Source organism: Ascaphus truei, chromosome 6 (assembly GCF_040206685.1).
Source record: "Ascaphus truei isolate aAscTru1 chromosome 6, aAscTru1.hap1, whole genome shotgun sequence".
NCBI classification, from domain to species: Eukaryota; Metazoa; Chordata; class Amphibia; order Anura; family Ascaphidae; genus Ascaphus; species Ascaphus truei.
Genome location: NC_134488.1, coordinates 66,776,731 through 66,802,707, shown reverse-complemented (window position 1 = coordinate 66,802,707; position 25,977 = coordinate 66,776,731). Strand labels below are relative to the sequence as shown.

At 46.7% G+C, this 25,977-nt stretch overlaps 2 protein-coding genes across 2 annotated transcripts; one reads left to right on the top strand and one right to left on the bottom strand.

Moving 5' to 3' along the window:
- The first annotated feature begins 3,457 nt into the window (after nt 1-3,457).
- MARCKSL1 (MARCKS like 1) lies at nt 3,458-5,658 on the top strand. Its single transcript, XM_075604688.1, has 2 exons — nt 3,458-3,685; nt 4,276-5,658. The coding sequence occupies exons 1-2, from the start codon at nt 3,620-3,622 to the stop codon at nt 4,795-4,797; spliced, it is 588 nt and encodes a 195-aa protein (XP_075460803.1). The 5' UTR covers nt 3,458-3,619; the 3' UTR covers nt 4,798-5,658.
- A 3,832-nt stretch (nt 5,659-9,490) lies between these two features.
- Nucleotides 9,491-24,732, bottom strand: HDAC1 (histone deacetylase 1). The gene is made up of 14 exons (XM_075604687.1): nt 24,577-24,732; nt 20,078-20,190; nt 19,388-19,505; nt 19,180-19,254; nt 18,678-18,816; nt 18,268-18,409; nt 17,733-17,825; nt 17,542-17,650; nt 12,370-12,510; nt 11,477-11,585; nt 10,613-10,743; nt 10,388-10,534; nt 9,844-9,892; nt 9,491-9,625 (listed from the first exon to the last, which is right to left on the bottom strand). Exons 1-14 carry the CDS (start codon nt 24,623-24,625, stop codon nt 9,598-9,600), a joined length of 1,443 nt encoding a protein of 480 aa, XP_075460802.1. The 5' UTR covers nt 24,626-24,732; the 3' UTR covers nt 9,491-9,597.
- Between the last annotated feature and the right edge of the window lie 1,245 nt (nt 24,733-25,977).

The following is a 25,977-nucleotide window of genomic DNA, read 5'->3' as shown; positions in this document are numbered from 1 at the left end:
ATATACAGATAGATAGATAGATATACAGATAGATAGATAGATATACAGATAGATAGATAGATATACAGATAGATAGATAGATATACAGATAGATAGATAGATATACAGATAGATAGATAGATATACAGATAGATAGATAGATATACAGATAGATAGATAGATATACAGATAGATAGATAGATATACAGATAGATAGATAGATATACAGATAGATAGATAGATATACAGATAGATAGATAGATATACAGATAGATAGATAGATATACAGATAGATAGATAGATATACAGATAGATAGATAGATAGATAGATAGATAGATAGATAGATAGATAGATAGATAGATAGATAGATAGATAGATAGATAGATAGATAGATAGATAGATAGATAGATAGATAGATATACAGATAGATATACAGATAGATATACAGATAGATATACAGATAGATAGATAGATAGATAGATAGATAGATAGATAGATAGATATACAGATAGATATACAGATAGATATACAGATAGATATACAGATAGATATATATATATATATATATATATACACAGATAGATATATATATATATATATACAGATAGATAGAGATATATATATACAGATAGATATATATATATATATACAGATAGATATATATATATATATACAGATAGATAGATAGATATATATACAGATAGATAGATAGATATATATACAGATAGATAGATAGATATACAGATAGATAGATATACAGATAGATAGATAGATATACAGATAGATATATATATATACACAGATAGATATATATATACACAGATAGATATATATATATACACAGATAGATATATATACACAGATAGATATATATACACAGATATATATATATATACAGACAGATATATATATATATATATACAGACAGATATATATATATATATACAGACAGATATATATATATATACAGACAGATATATATATATATATACAGACAGATATATATATATATACAGACAGATATATATATATATATATATATATATATATATATACATACAGATAGATATACTCCCTCATTGGCTCGATATTTCTGGGTTTCTTTTTTCACAACCAGACGTGCAAACTAGATATGAAATATCTCTGAGCAATTTATCTCCGCTTCTAACATATCAGCTCTATTCCTCGCTTTCAGTTTCATATTCTGCTTTCTGGATGTGTTTGGGGAATTTATCTGGAAAACTGGTTCCTATCCAGGGGATTTCTATCCCACAAGTATATGGGAATTGCTCCTATAATTTGCCACAAAGATGTAACCACGGAGGGGAATTCCCCTGCACAGCCATGTGCTTGACTTATATATGCCAGTATGTCCCTGAGTGTTGGGCAGTGCTGACTGCAGGTGTCTAAAGGGGTACTGTATACAGGAATCATTATATAGGGACATCAATTCATTCTGTTTTATTTTGTTGGGGTTTAAACTTTGATCTTTATGAATAAAATATTAATTTATTGATGGTTTAAATAAATATTAAATAAAATTTGATGAGAACAAGGATCTGTTTCAGAAAGGTTAAACCCTTCTCACTGACTGCCCCACACCTCTGGAATGCCCTTCCCCTCAATACCCGACTAGCACCCTCTCTATCCACCTTTAAGACCCACCTTAAAACACACCTGCTTAACAAAACATATGAGTAGCTCTGTGGTTAACACTTTACACCTGATACATAAAGCTTGGCCCCTTGCAGACGCACTTACCAGTAAGCTCTTCAGAGCAGGGACTCCTTTTCCTAAATGTTACTTTTACGTCTGAAGCACTTATTCCCATGATCTGTTATGTTATTTATGATTGTCACATGTATTACTGCTGTGAAGCGCTAAGTACATTAATGGCGCTAAATAAATAAAGACATACATACAGTTCTGGAGTGTCATGGACGGCAGAGATCTGCCTGTTCTACCTCGCTCTGGCCTAGATTCATTAAAGGATGCTAAAGTTTAGAATGCCATTGCTCCTATTCATTTGAATTAAGTTTAGCATGCCATAGTTCGCCCTTCTTTGCATTCATTGGAATTAATCTGTATTAATACTCAGCACTAGAATGTGGGTCTCTGTGTATATCTGAGACTTTGCCTTTTCCCATGGCTGTCTTTCAGCAAAGTTAGATAAGGCCTCGGCCATGTTACTTGCTTGCTGAAGCACACTGAGGCGCGCTCCCGCTTAGCACTGAGCCCCTACAGCCGCAATTAGAGCGGCTTTAGTAGGGGCTCACCTGCGCTTCCGCGTGCTTGCGGAAGCGCAGGTCTTAGGGGAATTTAAAATTCCCACGCTTGCCGGCGAGACAGGCCGGTCACGTGAGCGGTTCGCCCAATGAGGGCGAACCAGCTCCGTGACGTCACTGGCCCGACCCCGGCCAGTGACGCGCCCGCCCCCTGAAGGCCCGCTGACGGCGTGTGCGGTAAGCAACCGCAAGGCCAGGGAAAGCACCCACTTTCCCTGAGCCTCAGCGAGCAAGCAGGGAGCCTGGACTCAGCCTAATAGATGAGGTTGAAAAAAAGACGTGTCCATCAAGTTCAACCTGTGCTAAATTTAGATGACAGATACTTTATCCTATATCCATACTTACAGTATATTGATCCAGAGGAAGGAAAAAAACAAAACAAAACCCCAGTGACATATCATTCAATGATATCTCAGAAGGGGAAAACTAAATTCCTTCCTGACTCCAAGAATTGTCAGTTTCCTCTCTCGCTGTGTTCCCCCTGCTATATACAGTTAAAGTATGCAATCAATAATATATATACTGTATATATTCTTTCAGGAATATTCATCCCTAGTACTGACCTACACAGATTTGATTCTGTATTTAGTTTTTGAGATGCTGTTACACACAGGAAGGAGTTTATTTCACCCCTGGATCTTTTTCCCAATCTCCCTCACACAGACACACACAAACAGATCCTCGCACAGGGCAGGAAGTTCCACAGCTGAGGAATGTGTCCCATAACCTCCTATGCTGACCCCAGCCAGAGACATGCTGTGTATACAACGTGTGCATAATGTGGCTACGTGTATATGTGTGCATAATGAACGTAATATGTAGTGTGGGGAAAAAAATGTATATATTACATACACTCTATTCTCTTTTCTATCCCCCTCTTCTGGCCCTCACTCACTCACTGCTCGCTATTATTCTCTTACTCTCTCCTTGATGCCCCTTTCACACTCCCAATCTGTTCCCCAAGTATTTAACACTGACCCCACCCGTCCCCGGTTGATGTGCCTATTTGCCCCAGGTCACAGTGTGAAACCCCCCTCCTCACTCGTATCGGCCGCTCAGAATATAGTGTACACTTCGGTCCCGCCCTCCGCCTCTTATTGGCTGAGCCAACCCCCCTCCATGCTCCGCGCTCCTCTTTGATTGGCTAAGCCAGTCCCCAGTGGCGCTATATATATGAACGGGGCGGGCTAAACATGCAGAGCGAGAGAGGAACGGAGCAGAGAAGCGTTAGGTGTGCAGAGAAGGCTGAGATTTACAGGACCTAGCAGACCTCGAGAGCAGAGGCATCACTGTACACAGACACGTGTATATAAATACTATACATATATATACACGGCACACGTATATACTCGAGATGGGCAGCCTGGAATCCAAGACCTCGAGCACAGACCGCGCCCCGAGCAAGGATGGCGAGCAGCAGGTAAGACCCTGGGAATGTGTAATAGGCTGTGTATATAATTAGTGGGATTGGGTGCTGCATCTTGTCTGTCTCCTGCCCCGGCGTTTTGTGTGCTGGGGATTGAATTCCTCCCCATCATCACTTGTCCCGGGAGTTGGGGTCTGCGGGTGGGAGGGGTCAATTCTCTGTGCCCCTAAAATATACCCATAGAGGGAATGATCTACCCAGCCGCGAATGAGACCGGTGTTCTGACCCCAGGTGTGTGCGAGTTCAAATTGTACATTCCCTGCAGGTTCTTTATACTGCCCTCATTTCCCTATCCATTGTTCCTCCCTTGGTACATGAGAGACTTAATGTGAACGGGGCCGGAGTCCCCAGCAACTTGGGATGGTTAACGGTGGGGCTATATTATCAGTCAGGGGGATTTTATATTGGTTTGAAGCCAAACAGGGGATTTCCTTTTTGGATTGAATGTCGGTGGACGGGGGAGTATGAGGTCATGGGGGAATGCCCCTAGAGGTGGGGGTGACATCGGGGGTATTTCCTATATTCTCTCGGGGGATTATCTTTGCATCAGAATAACCTCCCACCATCCCATCTTTCACCCACAGGAGAATGGCCATGTAAAGACCAATGGTGATGCCCCCCAGAAGCAGAACGGCGACACTGCACCCAGCAATGGATCAGCTGAGCCTGTGGCCGAGGTGGGGCCTGGGGAGGCCATCGAACCGGCTCCCACTGCGGAAGGGGACCCTAAACCTGAGGAACCCCCTGGCAAGCAGGCCAAGAAAAAGAAGAGATTCTCCTTCAAGAAACCATTCAGGCTGGGCGGAAACCCCTTTCGTAAAGCAAAGAAAGAGCCTAAGGCCACAGAAAAGACTCCCACTGGGGCAGTAGAGGAGACCGCTGCCCCAGAGGGAGGGGATGCTACCTCTCCCACAGAGGCAGATAAGGGGGCTGTGGATGTTGAGGCTGTTCAGGAAGACTCCACGCCTGAGGCAGCGTCCCCACCTCCTGAAGATGCCGCTGTCACCCCAGAGCCTGCCGCAGTGTCTCCCCCTGAGGAGACCCCAAAACCCGTTGAGTCTGACCCCAGCACAGAACCGACAACTGAGCCCCAGAAGGAGGAGTAGTAGGGGACTTGAAAAACCCAACCCCAAAGACTTTAGTGCATTGAGCCTCCCCCTCCTTACACCCCCCCCCCTCCTGGGTTCAGTATTACACTTGTGGGGTGTGATTTGAACCTGTATTATGTGCCAAATGTTGCCTTTCTATATACCTTCTGCTCTGTAACCCCTCCATTGCCAGAGGCTTGCTTTGCATTGAAGGGGTCAAAGCAGAAACTAGTGTGTAGGCTGTGGGCAGCTTCCATTCCATGGCATAAAAAAATGGTACAGACTGAACACTACATCCCTCCAAATAACCTCATACTCATTTACCACCAGAGGGAAAATATATATTAAAGATAAACCTAGTATGATCTTAGTTGGTCTGATGGTATGTTCAAGGCTGCTGCTCTATATTCATGGAGAATCCCCCCCCCCCCCCCATAGTCAGATGTCCTGCACACGAGATTTTGCATTTTAAACTCTGCTGGACTTCCAAGTTCAGGGTCTCCTGTCCCTTTAAAAAAATTTTTTTTTTAAAATCTAAATATGACCAGCAGCTCAGAGCTCTAGGAAGGCAACTCTTACATTATTCCCTCTCCTATGTGTACATTTTAATTTTCCTCACTTGGCATGTCTGTTTAAGCGTTTGTCTATATACACCAGGCTGTAACCCATTCGGTGCCTTTGGGTGCTTCGCCCTAATACGGGGAATTGAAGCGGTTCAGCTGCTGGTGTTTTACGTGAGCCAATTGGGAGTTTGTGAAACACTTTTATTTCTGTAAATACACTTTTTAATTTTAGTCGGGTTATGTTGTGACTTTTCTAACTTCTAGATGAAGAAGTTGGTTTCATTGTGAAATTTTAAAATAAATTTTAACCCCTTTATACTGCAGTGTCTACAAGATTTTATTGACCTGTGTGGGTGCCACCTTAAGCCACTGCCAGAATAATGTTTTCCAATGTAAATTGTGAGAGTAAGTGGGTAAGCCATGATACACTGGGTGTAGCTTTCCACAGAGCCAGCTTAGAAAGCATTTCAGTCAAGGGGCCAGCTGTACATTGCAATTCTAAAATTGCTGTACTTCATATTTTTTTTGTAAGCATCTGTACCCTATATTTCCAGGGCTAGAATGGCATTAAGTATGACAAATATACTTGGCTACCCGAGCAACTACAATGAAATTACCCAGGGCAGCTGGTTTAGGGGGCGGGACCTTTGGCGGGGGCCACATATTAAAGAGCCCTCGTTTACATGAAAAGGGTTCATGTAAGAGGGGCCAGAGAAACATAGCACTAATCAGATTGAATGCAGTGGAAGCCCAGATTACAAGAGGCAGATAGGGGGAAATCAACCACTCAAATATTGTGACTGCTTTTAAATAGGGAGCATTAATACTTCAAACTGACACTTTCTAATACTGATCTCTTTGGGTATGAAATGAGCGCTGAAACATTTAATCTCTGCTCCAGCATTTGAAATCATCAAAATGTGCAATCTTATGGGTTAAATTCAAAACCAATGCCGTTTTAAAGCAGCCTTTCATTTTTATAACAGGTTTTAACACCCCCTCCCCCCCAAGCGTTGCAATGTTCCCAGCAGTTTGAGCTGAAACTGCAACATTAGATATTACCATCATATCAGGATACATTGTAGCTGCTGCATTACACTGACTGAAGGATTGATTGAAACTGAAAGGCGGCCATTGTTAGTCACACAATCGGGATTTTTAGGTTTAGAACAGGAGCACAAAACGAGAGAATGTTATTTTGCTGAGCAAACTGCTATCCAGTCTGATAACATTAACTAATGCCCCCAACAGGAACAGGTTCCTGGAAGAGTCCAGCACCTGTGAAAGCCCAGGAAATAACAGCTTGTGTGCCAGGATCTGCTTGCAACAAACCATCACTTGAGAGAAGGGGGCAGGAGGGGGAAAAAAAACTAGCCCCTGCATGTATGTCAAAAGAAAAGGCCTAAGTGTTGCTGGTAGGGTAGAGAAGATAACTGGACAAATAAAAGCTGGTTATCAAGTAAAAATCTTGGTGTGAAGCTGTTTATAATCTGCACCCCAGCTTCATGAATTACTAGGGCTAATTAACCCCATGCAACGCCAGTAATATTGCTACATAGCAGTGCTGCTCTGGTAAAAGTGATTAACCCCTTTGCTGCCAGGAAACAGACTGCAGGCCCCTCTGGGGCAAAATTAGAGTGCTTTGTTGTGTCCTTCATTACACACATACATAAACCAGGTTACGAACATGGCTGTTTGAGCTCCCAGGAATTGTGACGTTTTCAATAATAAGCTCCATGATATTTTCTTGGGGGACGGGGGGGATTACGTGACCGAGTGTCATATAAAACAAGGTTGAACACTTATAGGAATATGATCTCAACCTCCATAGTAATAAAGTAATCCGGAGAGCAGACAGGATGTGACTTCAAAAGTTGTTAAAATATCAGAGTGGTACTGGATCCCAGGTACTTGTATCTTTACTTCCTACAACAGACACGACACTTCCACTCATTCCACTACTTATGAAAGGCCAATTAAAAAAAAAGTAATATTCATGACTACGCAGCAGTGTGGGAGCTAAACAGAAATGAACATACAATCTTGCCGTACAGGGCTTATCAACTATTGTCTACATAGGTCTAAAGCCAGCAGCATTGCAAACTAGGAACTCTCAGGGAGTAATGCGGGCCAGAGTGAAACAGGCTGGTGCACACTAAGGATTACCAAAAGTTGTTTAATATTGCAGTGTGTAACAGTGTTAACACATTACCACACAATACAGCCGTGGGTATATTCTACATCACAAGCACAGCATCACCATGCTATACAGAAGTGTATCTATATGTATTGCTAGCTGATATTACACAGAATAAGCACAGCATCCTCACATGTGTATGTATACAGCTCTGTATTATATAGAAAGAGTGCAACATCCCCACCCTGCACTGGTACAGATAGGGTGAGGCTGTAAAGCCGAGAAACGCAGCAGCTCCCTCTGGTGGTAAGGAATGAGAATGCCAAGAACCCTCACATAGCAATATGTGGTAAGCCTAAGCACCATCCAGCACAGGGGGGCGCAAACTTTTTTCCCTGCGCCCCCGTCGGCTGTCCCCTCACTCCCGCGCCCCCCCCCCAACCCCAACTTACCCTCGCACCGGCGTAATGACGTCACGTTGCCATAGCAACGTGACGTCACATGACCTCGCAGCGTCATTTTGACGCCGCGTTGCCATGGCGACGCCGGGAGGAAGCCGCCGGAGCCCCGGGTAAGTATGGTTTACAGAGGCCCTGCAGCTCCCCCGGCACTTAATTTAAGTGCCTTCGGGAAGCGCGCGGGGCCTCTGTAAACCCCGCGCCCCCCGTCGGCAGTCTCGCGCCCCACAGATTGCGCACCGCTGATCCAGCACATTTACATTAAAAAGTTTGCGCATTTTTCCAAAACAAGTCTTCAACCAGCCTCTAATTCTTTTCATTTCTCTTTGATGCTGTAACTGTGATGGGGTGGTATCTGCTTCTTACACAAGGACACGACAGTGAATAGAATTGGTTGCGGTTTCCTCCAACATAAGTTATGTTTTACTGCTTCTTGCGTGATAATGTGATTTAAAAAAAAAAAAAAAAAAGGTGCACTTTCATAAAAGTAAAGTAAAAGTTAGCACATGTTGAAGCACACAGGTGTCTGTGGTATAACTGTACCAGGTTTTATTACAAAGAGTCTCCAGAAATGAACCATAAAAAAAAAAAAAAGAAAATCCCCAATCACAAAAAAAACGACAACCCCCCCCTCCCCCACACACAAGATTAAATGCAGAAACCCAAATCGCAGGCCCCCCACTCACCTAAAACCTCCGCTTTGTAAAATAAACATTGAAACGTGAGTAGAGTTAGCAGCATTAACCGGACAGTGAATCCCTGAAGACCTTGGGGGTGACAAGCGTGCCCTCCCACAGGGATACCAATACCCCATATGGAAGATGGCTAGGTCCCCTCCCCCCTGCGAGACACCACCTGGATCCTGAGTGTAAGGCGTGTGACTCCCCCTACTCCCACACACACAATGGAAGGGAGAAGACCAGCCTGAGCATCAGAGTGGGGCTGGGGAGAGCAGGGGGAGGAGGTGTGTGATACACAGGGATGTACTAACAAGTACCGCTGCTCCCTACAGAGGCAAGTTAAAAACAATGCCCAAAAAAAACAAAACCAAGTGAGGTTCTCACTGGCAGCAAATGTTGTTAGAACTTTCCTATACAAAGAACACACGGTCTTACTCAAAATGAGGTTTAATATGCCATAAAGTCCAACGTTTCGGCAGTCAAATACCACCTTTCTCACCTTGAGTATTTGACTGCCGAAACGTTGGACTTTATGGCATATTAAACCTCCTTTTGAGTAAGACCGTGTGCCTGCTTCTTTTTCTTTGTACTGGAACATTTGGGACTACAGGAGCTCCCCAGGACCAGCGCACCGGCAGCTAAGTACCCCACCTCTATTACCATTGATATTGAGTGCGTGTCTCATCCTCTGTTAGAATTTTCCTACACACAGGAGGGCAGCAGAGAGCTGGTGTTCACTGTCCCACACCCTCTGCAGGGATAGAGAGGGACAGAGGGCAAACCCCAAAAAACATAGAATTTTACAGATAGGGGCACTGTTCCCCTACAATACACCCCACACTCTGAAGCCCCCAGCCAGAGGGACAGTAATAATTTAAACTGTGCAGGTATTTATATTTTATATAGGTGTATCTGTACAGGAGCGTATATAAAATATAAAACACTGAGGACCGGTCGTCTTGGGCTCTCACCCCCCAGGATCAGGTTGATTTGGTCTCTTCCTTCACCCTGTGGGAAGATTCAAGGGAGGATCATTGGTCATTATTAGCACCGACATAATACGCATGGCAGTACAACGTAAGAGGGGACGAGCTACAGGCATGCATGATAACGTGATATCAGAACACGTGATACAAATGGTGGTCTGTAGTTACAATGCCATAGGGGTCTCTACTACACCCCACCCCAGGATTACCCCATTAACACAGTATCAACACTAATCTTACCGCTTTGCCTCAGTCTTCTCATCCTTCACTTTATCCTCCTCTTTTATATCTGCAAGAGAAAAGATTTATTATTATTACACCAATACAGGGAGCGCACAAAGAAATCATCCTAAACACTGCAGCAACAGCGGCGATTCATCACATACAGGAATCCTGCCATGCTGCTCAACTCATCAGAAACCTGGGGTCCTTGGATAACCCACCCCCATTTATTCAGTAAAAGTTGGACTGAATGCCTCGGTGTCAGGACGTGTGTGGCTAGTGAGTCTTCGCTGTTGCATACACAGGACACACTAAGCAGCCGATTTATAGTTTTTTGGAGGTGCTCAGCAAACTATATACCTGCGCTCTCAAGTGTGTCAAAACTAAAAGGGTATTTAGAAATGCAAGCTTAAAATGAGACGATCCAGTCGTGTGCGTCATTTTATGTTACCCGTTTCTTTCCCTTTCTAGTAGTGAAGGTACAAAAAAAGAAGTCACTGCACAGTTTTGGGTTCGTAGCTACAGTGCGATGGTTAAGCAGCTCCTGGTAAGTTCTCCTCACCTTTCTTGTCCTCCCCATCCCTCTCCTCCTCTGTCTTGACACGCTTGGCCTTCTTGAAGTTGGCCACGTTTCTGCGGCCTCCCTCCCCTTCATCCTCGGAGTCCGAGAACTCCTCGTCACAGGCAATCCTCTTATCTGAAGACCGGACTGTGAGAAAGAAAGAGAGAAGCTGTGAGTGTGCAGGACGCAGGACTTCAGGCCTCCACCGCTCTGGCTGATCCTTACTGGATATGCGTTTGTCGGGATCCTCCTCATCTTCATCGCCACTGTCATCATGCACCGAGTCCTCGGGGATGGCCTGCATCTGAACTCCGGGAGCATGTGGGAGCATGCGCAGGTTCTCAAACAAACGCTGCCTGAAACACAGATGCTGCGAGTCAGACTGTGCAGAGCAGAACAGGTCGCAACCAAATACACACACAGATTGGGAGTGGGAGGGGGCAGGAGGCAGGGCACTGTAAGCATAATCCCACCAAAACTGGACCTCTCTTTATTAATTACAGGATTTTAACCAGGGGGTCCTTCATAGCTTAAATCGCACTTTTCAGCTACGGGGACCACCCATTACCAGCTTCACTTTCTGATTTTTATTTCAAACTTTTTAATTGTATTTTTCAAGACAAACATCGAGATCATCACTTTCTGATTTTTAAAGAGGATTTAAATGTCCATCCAACAGGAAGCCACAGCCATTTTTCACTTGGAAGAAAAATGTATAACTGGTAACCCAAATAGTGTGATTCAGTATAGGGGGAACCTCCACTTACCCCAACCCTTTACAAACCTCACAGGCCTGTTTCTTATGCGTAATGTTCTGTACTGAATAATAAAACTAGTGAGGCATCGGAAAGTTCTGTACACTTCTATTCATGAAAAGCATGTTAATTCATTAAACTGTATGACAACCGGCAACTAATCTGCACTTCTCCAGGTCCAACGTGGCTACAAAAATATTGACCTTCCTTATGAATCACATATCTTCCTTCGTACCACTTCTATCAGCGGACACTTAGGGTACAAATAAAATAACCCCAAAGCAGAGACAATATCCCTCCTCCCCAGATATCTCCTGCCCTTCTTCGCACTCACTTGATCTTTTCCAGATACTCATTCGTGTTCTGGTTTGTCATGTTGGACGGGCTGATGTGCAGCTTGAAGTCTGGGCCAAAGTACTCAAAGTAATCGTTGTATGGAAGCTCTGATGGGCGAGGAGTGAGAGATCAGAGGTCCGAGCCAACCTCATACATTTACACATCAGAAACACAAATATATACCCCGTGCACCTTATACAAATACGCGCAAACAGATATCCAGCAAACTATAGAACAGAGACAGCCCCCCAAAACACTATCAAATGTACCCCCAAAAAAATCTGGGTGCTAAAAAAACTAGTCTAATCCTGGTCAGAATAGCAACATAAAGTCAACACTACAAAAAGTCAAACACACCAAAGAAACGTTGAACAAAAACTTCAGTTAATGTAATGATTTAAATAAGCAGAAGCACCTAACTTTTCGGTGCAACATGCACCCTCATCAGTGTGGAGTACGTAGTTTCTTTGGCATTCATGGCTTTTGTACTGTCCACTTACACACGCGTAGCCAGAGAGACTTTCTTCACTGCAAGGGAAAGCCAGAGGAACCGGACCGATGCTCCCCAAGCAGCAAGGGATCAGATAGAGAATAGAACCTGGCAAAGCAGCCGCAGCTTGTACCCTTCCCCGGATCCGCAGGATTGTGCAAGTCTAGGTACGTACGTACCTACATTAGAGACACACACACACACACACACACACACTTTTTGCATCTTCAGATAGACGGAGCCGTAGTGATAAATAATACCTTCCTATACTCTGTCCTTTTTTTACTTCGCCCATCACAGCAACACCTGCAGAGAGACGCACCTTCCAAAAGCATGGGGTGTCTACAGCTTTCCTCCCCCATACCACCCTCCTCACAAACACAATTCCCTGTCACACCCACCGTTTGGGATCTCGGAGTCCAGAGCCACGGCCGTCTCGTACGTCCAGCAACGAGCCACATTCCGGATGGTGTAGCCGCCTCCTCCCAGCATCAGCAGTGGCAGGTTGAAGGTCTTAATGAACTCGACGCACTTGGCGTGACCTGAGGAGAGCGGACAGCTGGTTACAGGAGCCAGTTATGAACAAGTGCGTAATACTGTTCCATTCTCTGCTGCTAGCGATAAGGAAACATGTTGCCACATGGAGTGCTTGAGATGTCCTCAATATTTACACTCTCCCCATTACAGTGAATGTATGCATATTAATAATATATGTGCCCTGCCCTGTACAGTATACAGTGACGTTCTGATATAATTCAGCAAACGCATCAACAGACAGCAGTAAAACTCCTGCTCTGAAGAGCTCACGCTATACAGCAGGGTAGCACTGGCATCTTAAGAGTGATGTATTTAAAGTGAGAATATATTGACACACACATACACACACACACACACACACAGCTGATGTGACATGGATCTAATTGCATTGTCTCTTCACATGTATGTTTTTAACCCACTGATTGATCTGCAACCCACTTAAAAGAAATACCCACCCTGCCTTAATTTTTGATCTTGGTATGTTTGAATATCAAAAAGTTTTTTTTTATTTTATTTATTTTTTTTTTTAAATGGTGTGCTGCTAATTGTCTAACAGGCAGATTTATTGGGGGGAGGGTCATGTGACTACTTGGATGTATAAATGTAACATCAGTCTAAGGGACGCATTGGCAACTTAAGAGTGATGCATTTAAAGTGGTCACACACACACACACACGCACACACGCACACACGCGCACACACGCACACACGCGGTAGCGTCGCGAAAACTTACTTACCGAGTCTTCCCCCCTATCGTCCGGCTCCACGCTCACTGCTGTGCACGCGCGCGGCCCTGGCATAGAATGGCTGGCTAACCACAGCTAATTATAAGTGCCGCGAGCGTGCACACCACAGCAAGCACGCCCACTATATTACGGGCCTGAAAACCAACACACCAACCCCCGCTCACTCTAATGGTTAACACCACAAATTTACAACTTCCAAATTTCTACTCATACTATTACTCTATTTAGCAGGTGATAGTGAACCTAACCCAGGTCCACCCTTTTCAACTCTGTCCCATACCCCTGAGAATACCCACTTCAAATTCCAAAAAAGGGCCGTCAACCATATAAATATCCAGAGCCTGCTGCCCAAACTGGATGAACTATGAGCATGGTGACTTATGCATAAACCCAAAGCCATCGTTCTTACAGAAACATGGCTAACCCCTAAAACCCCATATGCAAATATCGCCATTCAGGGATACTCCATTTCTAGGAGAGATAGGTCAAAGAGAGGAGGAGGGGTGTTATTTTATATTGCAGATATCTTACAATTTACACTGTTAAATTGCCCCCCAAGCCCACCCTCTTGAAATCCTAGTTGTCAGAATCTGCCTCCCCTTTTCTAATCCCATCTTGGTTGCTGGCATCTATCACCCCGCTACAGTCCCTGACTGATATCACCCAGTTTCTTGGCTCCTCTCTGAATGAGAAGAGTGAGCTGCTCGTTCTTGGGGGATTTCAACTTCAATTGGCTTGACCCAAAAAAACACACAATGCAGATACAGGCAGTCCTCGGTTATCCGACACAATGCGTTTCTCAAAATGCGTTGGATAGCGAAATGTTGTAAAGCGAAACACGTTTTCCCATAGGAACACTGTTTAAATGAAAGGTTCCGTTCCTGACGGCATTTTTAATGCTAAAATACACAAAATATTTTACGCAGACAATAAGATATGTAGCACACAAATTATATAGTGCATATATACTGTATTATATATATATATATATATATATATACACTTTAACATAATATATAATATATTATATAGTATCATATATATGATATACACAAAACAATTTTGCAAAGCGTCGTAAGGGCGTTGGATAAACCGTTTTGGCGTTGTAAAAATGAACATAGGTATGCATTGCATAGCGTTGGATAAGCCATTCGTTGTAAAACGAGGACTGCCTGTACAAATCAAGTCACTTAACCTATCGCAAATCATTTCCCAACCCACACGGACAAACCTGAAATCGCACAACCATTCCTTGCTATACTGGATTCTCTCCTCAAATCCCAGCAGAATCCAATCCTCTGGCATCCTTCCTGACATTGTCAGTGACCATACAATAGTGTACTTTGTAAGGAAAATTAAACCACCCCAATCAAGCCCTAAAGTTTTCCTCACTAGAACATTTACAAAGGAGATTATAGGTGGCACACCACGGTTTTAAAGATTTTTTTTTAAGGAGTTTACATTTGGTGCTCACCTTCCGTTGATCCTGGCGTCCCAAAGCTGGATCCAAAGTAATAGCAAGATAGGAGAAAGGAAGAGGCACACAAATTTTAGTGGAATCAAATGATTTCAAATGTATTGATGCATCAGAGCTAACAATAGTAATGTTTCAGGACAAGCAGTCCCTTCCTCAGACCAAACACCTCTGGTGTTTGGTCTGAGGAAGGGACTGCTTGTCCTGAAACGTTGCTATTGTTAGCTCTGATGCATCAATACATTTGAAATCATTTGATTCCACTACAATTTGTGTGCCTCTTCCTTTCTCCTATCTCACTAGAACATTTAGAAACTTTAACCCACAACAGTTTCTGTCTGACCTTACCAACTGCCCTTGGCACAGAATGTATTTAATTCCCGACCCTAATTCTGCGCTCGACTATTTCCAATCCGAGTTCTTAAAAATCTGTGATACCCATGCTCCACTACGCAGAATAGCACTCTACAAGTTCAGGGATGCCTTCTGGAAAAGCTACAAAGTAACTGGCACTACCAAGGATCTTAAAAACTACAGATGCATGCGGAACATGTGCACAAGGCAAACAAGACATGCAAACGCACAATATTACTCTGACAATCTCCTCCAGAATACATCAAACCCAGCTAACTTCTGGAAGGTTATCAACAATATATTCCAGCCTTCTAACCATCAACAACCAAGTAATATCACTAAGGGGGATATTACTCTGACAAACCCCACTGACATTGCAAATGCATTCAATGATTACTTTGTGGGGTGTGCTACTAACTTATTGACCACAAACATGAATCTCAACCTGGGAGTACCCATATAGCCCCACCCCCTCCCAACACTGCCCACAATTTTCCATTTGGCCCAGTATCCGAAGAGGAGATTACACAAGCGCTCCTCAAACTAAAACTAAGCAGCCAATGTGGACCTGACTTACTACAATCCAAGTTCCTAAGACTTGGTGCCCCAGCTTTGCCAAACCAATTGCTTCCATAGTCGACTCTATTCTGTCGGCAGGCCATATCCGTAAGATTTGGAAAACTGCCAGAGTTGTCACAATCTTCAAAAGTGGGGACAAAAACACTCACTCTCTTATACCAAAACTATCCAAAGTCATGGGAAAATGGGTTCCCTCCCAATTAAGCAATTACTATACCAAGACAAATTTCCCTAACCAATTCCAATCTGGCTTGCGCCCCAAACACTCCACCGTAACTACCCTGTTAAAAGTTTGCAAGAAAATCCAGTGTGGAATGGAACGGGGAAAACTCACTGGTGCAGTATTCCTAGATTTTGCAAAGGCTTTTGATACTGTTGATCATGCTATCCTGCTTAAACTCCAGAGCTCTGGAATAGGGAAGCATGCTTTAAACTGGTTTCAGTCCTACCTATCAGGTAAATCCCAACATGTGTCCATCTCAGGCTCTAACTCCAGCCCCTTGGATATCACCTGTGGTGTCCCACAAGGCTCTGTTCTGGGGCCGCTACTCTGCTCAGTGTTCATCAATGATCTTCCCACAGCTTGTAAGGAAGCCTCAATACACATGTATGCAGATGACAATCCTATATGCACACAGCCATAGCCTCTCTGACCTTCAACACATACTTCAGTCAGACTTTGAGACTCGAAAACTGGATTTCCCAAAACAAAACTGTTTTTAAACACTGACAAGACTAACAATGGTATTTGGGACCAAGAGTAAATTTTTAAAGCTTCCAGTGACTGTGCTCCAAATCAGAACCAACGCCAACACCACCCTAACTCCTGTTTCTAGTTTTAAATACCTGGGGATATGGTTTGACTGCCATTTAACATTCAGGATGCACATTTATACCCTGACATTCAAAACCTATGCCAAACTAGGTGTACTTTACAGAAACAAAACCTCCTTAAGTCTGCTGGTCAGAAAGCGTATCGCACAGCAGATGCTAATGCCAATTATCGACTATGGAGACATAGTATACGGCTCAGCACCCCAAACCCACCTTCGCAAACTTGATACCCTCTACAATTCAATATGTCGTTTTGTTCTCCAATGCAACTAACACACACAATTGGTCATCACTTGAGTCTAGGCGCGAAGTTCAACTTTCCTGTCTTGCCTTCAAATATTTTCTGGGCAAGCACACATCTATCTGAACAAGCTCCTCACCCTACCACATGCAGCACTTATCTGAGATCTGACTCCAAAAGACTGTTCATGGTCCCAAGGCTGAAAGTATCTGGCCGCTCTTCCTCCTCTTACCGTGCACCCCGAAACTGGAACAATCTACTGGAGACTCTCACAGCCACCACCAGTTTAAGTTCTTTCAAAACTAAGGCTGTTTCACATTTTAGTCTGGTCTGTAACTGTAACATATGCCCATAATATATATTTTCTTTAACTGTGCATGTAGTGCCTTGTATATAATGTATACCCTGTTCACTTATGTAACTGTATTTGTAACCATGTATTATTTGTCTTAACTCTGTGCCCAGGACATACTTGAAAACGAGAGGTAACTCTCAATGTATTCTTCCTGGTAAAATATTTTATATATAAATAAATAATATGTATATGTTGGCTATATATGTTAGTTATACATTTAGATGAACGGGAATAACCAACTTTCAGTACCATAGCATGGACAACTCCATATGTTGGAAGCAAACGGACAGGCGTCCATGTGCAGTGGGTAAGAGCGTTTAGTGAGGGCTCTGTGGCCAATACTGGTTTCCTATGTACTCAAATGGTTATGATTTTATCCCTACAAAGTTATGCTAGGTATTGGGTGGAAACAGAGTAAATATTGGGATGCCTCCCCCCTGTACAGTAACTCACCCTTGATGGTCAGATTGAAGCAGCCAAGTCGGTCCCCAGACAGCGAGTCCGCCCCGCACTGGAGCACCACAGCGCTGGGCTGGTACATCTCCATCACTTTAGTCATCACCTGGCACATAGAGGGTACACGTCAGCGTTGCCCAGGGACATACCGCCCCACACTGCCCAGAGCCATGCACAGGGTAACTCACCGGCTTGAATATGGCCTCGTAAGATTCGTCGTCAATCCCGTCTCGCAAGGGGTAGTTGACAGCGTAGTATTTCCCCTTTCCGGCTCCGATATCCTGACAAGAGGATTAGATTGCAAGATCTCTTGGATTACAACCTCCTAACATGTACTCCTGCAACACCTGGTGCACCTATCCCTCTATTGTATTTATACTCTCATGAGTACATCGAACGTGATGTCATGTGGGTTCTGAAGTGGCTAATACAGAGTGAGGGAATATCAAAACCCTTGGGACACAAAACAAACCAAACCTATGAGGTTTGGAAAGCTCCATACACTACAATTGAATCTGATGTTGATCCCTAAAAGATACCTACAACGAATGTACACATATTGCGGTTTTCCACATTGATTACTTACGATGTGCAATGCTTTGTGCAAATGATAGAAATTGGATTGTAAGTGCTTGAGAGCAGGGCAGCCCATGTACAAATAGTTCCCATAAAGTTTGATGCCCGTCTCCTCACTCACACCAAAAAGGGCCAGTCCCTACTTACCCTCAGGTCTCCAGTGCCCGGGAAATACTCTCCGTACTTGTGGAAGGAGACTGTCATGACGCGGTCCGTGGTGTAGAATGCCTCCTCCACTCCGTCCCCGTGGTGAATGTCGATATCTATGTACAGTACTCGCTGGTGATACCTGAGGGGAGTGCAAGGAAAGGCTGAGAGAAAGGACGGGTAGTGCATAGCTTATCCAGGCAAGCAGAGGCCGGTTCTTATGAAAAGGAAGGGTCCTCACTCTGAGAAGGCAGGGGTAACAAACCATATTACCTCCCTCAGAGAAGGCAGGGGTAACTGCCTTCACAGCAAGGTTAGGGGGGGGCGGGAGGGCTCCTACGTGTCACAGCAAGGTTACGGGGAGGGCTCCTACGTGTCACAGGAAGGTTAGGGGGAGGGCTCCTACGTACTTTAGCAGCTCCAGGATGGCCAGGACGATGTCGTTGACGTAGCAAAACCCGGAGGCCTCTGATTTCTTGGCATGATGAAGCCCACCCGCCCAGTTAACAGCGATGTCTGTCTGCTGCTTGTTCAGTTTAACGGAGCTCGCTGCCAGTGAGAGAAACACATGAAATGGAGAAGGAGCTGCCTGGTGATAAAGGCGTTGGGAGTGGAGGGGCGCTTCAATCCGAAGTGCCAGCAGCTCCTTATGTAATAAAGCACAGGGAGTTCTTGCCACGCGGAGAAGATTACACAGAACATTGATATTATTTAATAAAAACCTCACTGAAGAGGCAGGCGCGATAGAAAATAGCGGCGAAGGCAGGAAAAGATAAGTAGGAGAGAAAAGAGGGACAAGTAAGGGAATGGATACAGAAGGTGATTGGTAAGTGGTGTGTTAGAGGGCCGCTCCTGATCTGTGAGGCCCACGTGGGCAGATTGTCAGTGACAGTGGCACTGGCAGAGGCTTACCTACAGATCCGCCCGCAGAGAGCTGGCAGAACTCAAAGAGTCCATCAAACACCGGGCAATCCTCTCCGACATTAACTGGGGGGAGAGAGAGAAATAGAGGGTCACTCATTCCATGCAGACTTAACAGGTGACAATGCAGAGAGGGTTTAGTCACTTTAAAGGAAGCATTAAACGCCCATCCTTTTTTGGGTTCATCCCATAGACTCACATCTCTGCATCTGCTTGCTATACTCTGACATGTTGTCCGGCCGGATGGAGCGCAGGAATTTTATGTAATCGTCGCTGTGGTATTTGGTCATCTCTTCTGCATTGGCTTTGTGAGGTCTCTGTGGATAGAGGGGGGAGGAGGGGGGGGGGGGGTTTAGAGGCCCTTTTAAGAATACCTGCCAACTGTTTTGACCGGGTGAGGCTACTGCCACCTACTGTTTGGGGACCATCGAGTTGGCAGGTCTGCGTTAGATAGCACAGCTGACCCTCATACACCTCTCTAGCTGCAGAAAGGAGGAGTAAAGGGTAGCCTGTCCCTCAGCGACCAATCACGCCACACAAACTATCACCAGTTAGGGACCACTTGACCCTCGCTGCCCATTCTCCTGCCTGCTGTGAAGCATCACATCCCATTATATTACCACTTTTCTTCTTTCAAATTTTTAGGACCCCATTGTGTCTATCCCAAGCAGCTTTGAATTATTTTTCTGTATTTACCTCTGCTGGGAAGCTGCTCCCTGCATGTACTGCTTTTACAGTAAAGTATTACCTCCTGCCCAGAGCCTCCTAACCTCTAGCTTCCCAGCACGGCCTACTTATCTAGAATATCTCTCTCTATGGTATTACACTTCCCACACCCCCCACTTCTCTCTAGCACACTCCTCTCTCCCCTCCTTCCGCCAGCTCTTACATAGATCTCCATCTTGCGGTACAGCCCGTAGTTGAGCAGCAGGTTGTGTGTCATGCGGATACGATGCGGCTTCATGGGATGTCCCTGCCCGTAGTAATAATTACCAACATCCCCTGCAAAGGCAAAACATTTGAGGGGAGGGGGTCAGAAATCACAGGAAGACACCCCCCAATTACTTGCCTCTCCCCCTTTCCATAAAGCTCTCACCCCAATATCGTTTTCTTCCGCCTGCATTCTCTCCTCCAAAATCTCTCTACGGCCCGCCTTCTCTTTCCTTTCCCCCCTCCTCTTTCCTTCTCCCCCACTCCCACCTTCTTTCTTTCCCCCCCCCTCAGTCTTTTCCTTTCCCCCCTCCCTCCCTCCTCTTTCCTTCTTCCACAGCCTTCACTTTCCTTCTCCCCCACCCCTTCTCTCCCCCTTACCTTTTTACCCCCCTTTCCTTCTCCCATCCATTTTCCTCCCCACCCCATATCTTTCTCCCCTTTCCCTCCTTCTGCACGTTCTTTCTTCCCCTCTCCAGTCCGCATTCTTTTTTCCTTCTCCAGAGTTATTTTTCCTTCCCTCCACCTTTTTCCCCACCCGGGTTCATCTTTACCTCTCCCTCGCTTTCTCTCCCCCCCCCCCATCTTTCTCCAGTCCCCCCATCTTTCTCTCTTATCTCCCCCTTCTTTCCTGTCCGCATTTTTTAAAATTCTCCCCCCACATCTTTCTCTTCTCTGTCATTTATCTTTATCCCCCAAATCTTTCTCTACCGTCGTGTTTTCCTTTCCCTCTCCCATCCTTTTACTTCTCCCGCCTTGTCTTTCCTTCTGCGTCCTCCCTTCTTCCGCCTCCTGCCGTCTTTCCTTCTCCCCCTTCCTCCTGCCTTCTCCCCCCCCCCGTCCTCCTGCCTTCTCCCCCCCGTCCTCCTGCCTTCTCGTTCCTTCTTCCCCCCCATTCTCCTGCCTTCTCGTTCCTTCTTCCCCCCATCCTCGCCTACTCGTTCCTCCTTCCCCCCATCCTCCTGCCTTCTCGTTCCTTCTTCCCCCCATCCTCCTGCCTTCTCGTTCCTTCTTCCCCCCATCCTCCTGCCTTCTCCCCCATCCTCCTGCCTTCTCGTTCCTTCTTCCCCCCATCCTCCTGCCTTCTCGTTCCTTCTTCCCCCCATCCTCCTGCCTTCTCGTTCCTTCTTCCCCCATCCTCCTGCCTTCTCGTTCCTTCTTCCCCCCATCCTCCTGCCTTCTCGTTCCTTCTTCCCCCCCATCCTCCTGCCTTCTCGTTCCTTCTTCCCCCATCCTCCTGCCTTCTCGTTCCTTCTTCCCCCATCCTCCTGCCTTCTCGTTCCTTCTTCCCCATCCTCCTGCCTTCTCGTTCCTTCTTCCCCATCCTCCTGCCTTCTCGTTCCTTCTTCCCCCCATCTTCCTGCCTTCTCGTTCCTTCTTCCCCCATCTTTCTGCCATCTCGTTCCTTCTTCCCCCCATCCTCCTGCCTTCTCGTTCCTTCTCCCCCCCATCCTCCTGCCTTCTCGTTCCTTCTTCCCCCATCCTCCTGCCTTCTCGTTCCTTCTTCCCCCCATCCTCCTGCCTTCTCGTTCCTTCTTCCCCCCACCCTCCTGCCTTCTCGTTCCTTCTTCCCCCCACCCTCCTGCCTTCTCGTTCCTTCTTCCCCCCACCCTCCTGCCATCTCGTTCCTTCTTCCCCCCATCCTCCTGCCTTCTCGTTCCTTCTTCCCCCCATCTTCCTGCCATCTCGTTCCTTCTTCCCCCCATCCTCCTGCCTTCTCGTTCCTTCTTCCCCCCATCCTCCTGCCTTCTCCCCCCATCCTCCTGCCTTCTCGTTCCTTCTTCCCCCATCCTCCTGCCTTCTCGTTCCTTCTTCCCCCATCCTCCTGCCTTCTCGTTCCTTTTTCCCCCCATCCTCCTGCCTTCTCGTTCCTTCTTCCCCCCATCCTCCTGCCTTCTAGTTCCTTCTTCCCCTCATCCTCCTGCCTTCTCGTTCCTTCTTCCCCCCATCCTCCTGCCTTCTCGTTCCTTCTTCCCCCATCCTCCTGCCTTCTCGTTCCTTTTTCCCCCCATCCTCCTGCCTTCTCGTTCCTTCTTCCCCCCATCCTCCTGCCTTCTAGTTCCTTCTTCCCCTCATCCTCCTGCCTTCTCGTTCCTTCTTCCCCCCATCCTCCTGCCATCTCGTTCCTTCTTCCCCCCATCCTCCTGCCATCTCGTTCCTTCTTCCCCCCATCCTCCTGCCTTCTCGTTCCTTCTTCCCCCATCCTCCTGCCTTCTCGTTCCTTCTTCCCCCCATCCTCCTGCCTTCTCGTTCCTTCTTCCCCCCATCCTCCTGCCTTCTTCCCCCAATCCTCCTGCCTTCTCGTTCCTTCTTCCCCCCATCCTCCTGCCTTCTCGTTCCTTCTTCCCCCCACCCTCCTGCCTTCTCGTTCCTTCTTCCCCCCACCCTCCTGCCTTCTCGTTCCTTCTTCCCCCCACCCTCCTGCCTTCTCGTTCCTTCTTCCCCCCACCTTCCTGCCTTCTCGTTCCTTCTTCCCCCCATCCTCCTGCCTTCTCCCCCCCATCCTCCTTCCTTCTCGTTCCTTCTTCCCCCCATCCTCCTGCCTTCTCGTTCCTTCTTCCCCCCATCCTCCTGCCTTCTTCCCCCAATCCTCCTGCCTTCTCGTTCCTTCTTCCCCCATCCTCCTGCCTTCTCGTTCCTTTTTCCCCCCATCCTCCTGCCTTCTCGTTCCTTTTTCCCCCCATCCTCCTGCCTTCTCGTTCCTTTTTCCCCCCATCCTCCTGCCTTCTCGTTCCTTTTTCCCCCCATCCTCCTGCCTTCTCGTTCCTTTTTCCCCCCATCCTCCTGCCTTCTCGTTCCTTCTTCCACTTCTCCTCTTTCCTTTTCCCCCCCTCTCCCGCCTTCACTTCATTATTTACTTCTCCCCCACCTTTCTCTTCCGTATTCTTTCTTTTCACCTCGTTCTACTTCTCCATCCGCCTTCTCTTTCCTCCCCCCCATACCTTTCTCTATCCCGTGTTCTCTAGCCTTCCCCATCTGTCTCTCCCACCAGCGTTCTTTCCCCCCTTCTGCTTTCTCTCTCTTATCTCCCCCTTCTTTTCCGTCCGCATTTTTTTTAAATTCTCCCCCCACTTCTCATCTTTATCCCCCCATGTTTCTCTACCGACCGTGTTCTTTCCTTTCCCTCTCCCATCCTTTAACTTCTCCCCATCCGCCTTCTTTCCTTTTGCCCCTCTCCCGCCTTCTTTCCTTCCCCCCTCTCTCGCCTTCTTTCCTTCCCCTCTCCCACCTTTGTTTTTTTTTTAACTTCCCCCCATCCTCCTTTATTCCCCATCTTTCTCTTCCACCTCTGCGTTCTTTCCTTTTCCATTGTTCTAATTCTCCCCCATTCACCTTCTCTTTCCTCCCCTCCATATCTTTCTCTATCCCGTGTTCTCTATCCTGCCCCATCTGTCTCTCCCACCCCCTTCTGCATTCTCCCCCCCCACACACACGATATCTGTCTCTCCCGCCCGCGCTCTATCCCCTCCACTCCATATCTGTCTCTCCCACCGTATTCTCTGTTACTTCTCCCACCTCATTACTTTCTCTCCCGCAGTCTCTTTCCTTCCCACCTCTCCTGTCCACATTCTGTTTTTCTTCTCCCTCCATACCTTTCTCTTCCCTCTTCCGCCCGCATTGTTTCCTTTCCCCTACATCTTTCCCACTCCCACCCTTTTACTTCTCCCCGTTCATATCTTCCCCCGCCCGCATTTTCTTTCCTTCTTCCCCTGTCCCGCCTTCTTCCCCCTGTCCCGCCTTCTTTCCTTCTTCCCCCTCCCCTCTTTCCACCCCTCCTGTCTTCTCTTTCCACCACCCCACCTTCTTTCCCCTCCTCTTTCCTTCTTCCCCATCCCACCTCTCCCCCCTCCTGCCTTCTTCCCCCTGTCCCGCCTTCTCTCCCCTCTCCTTCTTCCCACCCCTCCTCTTTCCTTCTTTCCACCCCTCCTGTCTTCTCTTTCCTTCTTTCCACCCCTCCTGCCTTCTTTCCACCCCCTCCTCTTTCCTTCTCCCCCCCCTCCGCTTCCTTTTTTTTACTCCCCCCCCCCACACATCTTTCTCTTCCCCATCTTCCTTTATTCCTAATCTTTCTCTTCCATCTCAGCGTTCTTTCCTTTCACCTCGTTCTACTTCTCCCCCATCCGCCTTCTCGTCCCTCCCCCCACCATATCTGCCTCTCCCATCGGTATTCTGTTACTTCTCCCACCTCATTACTCTCCGGCAGTCTCGTTCCTTCCCACCTCTCCGCGTTCTCTTTTACTCCACTTACCTTTCTCTTCCCTCTTCGGACCGCATTCTTTCCTTTCCCCTCCATCTTTCCCGCTCCCACCCTTTTACTTCTCCCCCGTTCATATCCCCCCACACCACCCGCGTTCTCTTTGCTCCCCTCGCCCGAATAGCTCTTCCTCCGCCTTCTCGTTTTCCTCTCTCCCGCCCGCCCGCGTTTTCTTTTTCCAGACCCGGTTTCCCGCTTCTTACCGTCATAATAATAACACACTTTCTTCTTTGTTCCCTGACTCAGCGCCATTTTCCTTCCTCAGTTCCGACCCGCCGTGTAATTAACCTCACTACTGCTCACCGGCCCTGCGTCGGCTACGTGCAGTGCTCGCCCGTCCAATGAACGTACGGACTCGCCCAGACGGACAGCTCGACGACCAATCAGCGACAAAAGCGGAGTCAGCTGGGCGGGGTTTCTCATTGTGTTAGCGGACGTCGGTCTAGGCTGCACCAATCGGATCACATGGGGGGGCGGGGGACACCGTCGGCCCCTTCGTGATAACATACACTCCGCTCCTGCATAACCCCCCTGTGTTTCCTAATACATGATAAGAGTCTTGCATTGCATCCCCAGGGCCCTGCGCTGATCTTGGCAATGTTCGTTGTGTGTGCACTCGCCGTGCAAGCCGTGGCTGGTATTGCCGCTTTAAGAGTAGAAGGTTACATTAACAGCTCAGACTTTACCAAGTGGATTTGGCTGTCGCATCATGGGGGTGCAAAACTAAACTACCACGTGCTCCGGTGGCTGTGGCTATAAGGGGGTGATCATCTCAGATTTGAGGGGTAAATGTGTAGAGACTTTAGGAACCCCAGCGTGGGACGCACTGACTCCGGGTACCCACTAACTGCAGTGATAATAGCCATTATCTGTCCTCTATCAGAGTCCAACACACTGATCATGCAATCTTTATTCATAAAATGTTTCAGCAGGAAACAATGAGAGTTAAAGTCTCCTGTATCAGTGATACCCCAGAACAGCGTCTTTGAGCTGAGGGCATCATAAAGATGGCGGCCCTCGTGATGTTCAAGGGGGTAGATAAAACGTCCACATTTGACGCAAACGTTATGCCATTTATTAGTGCAGCCTGCAGACCCTGCCAACATTTGGCACGGAAATAGGTACACTTTATTTGTTACGTCAGTACAAGATACAGCAGCCTCTCTTACATTGTACGCCTGCTAGAAAAGAATTGTTCTGGGAACCCATCATTATTAATTCTTATTGCCCACTCAGAGCAGGTGGCGTGAGAATTTTTTTTTGGGGGGGGGGGCTTTTACACAGGCCCTGAGCACTTCCCCAAGGCATTTAAACTAAATGCCGGGGAGTGCGCTAGGCCTCTGTATTGCTCACTTACTTACTTACTTCTCTCCAACGGCTTCGGGCGTCGCCATGGCAACGCAGTGTCAAATGATGCCGCGGGGTCATGTGACGTCACATGACCCCTGGCGACGTGACGTCCAATCACGCCGCGGGGTGATGTCACGTCACATGACCCCGCAGCGTAATTTGACTGGATGCCAGGTAGGGGGGGGGGGAGGCTGAGCAGGCAGGGGGATGCAGGACTAAAATTTTGTGCATCCCTGCATTACAGTATTGCTAAC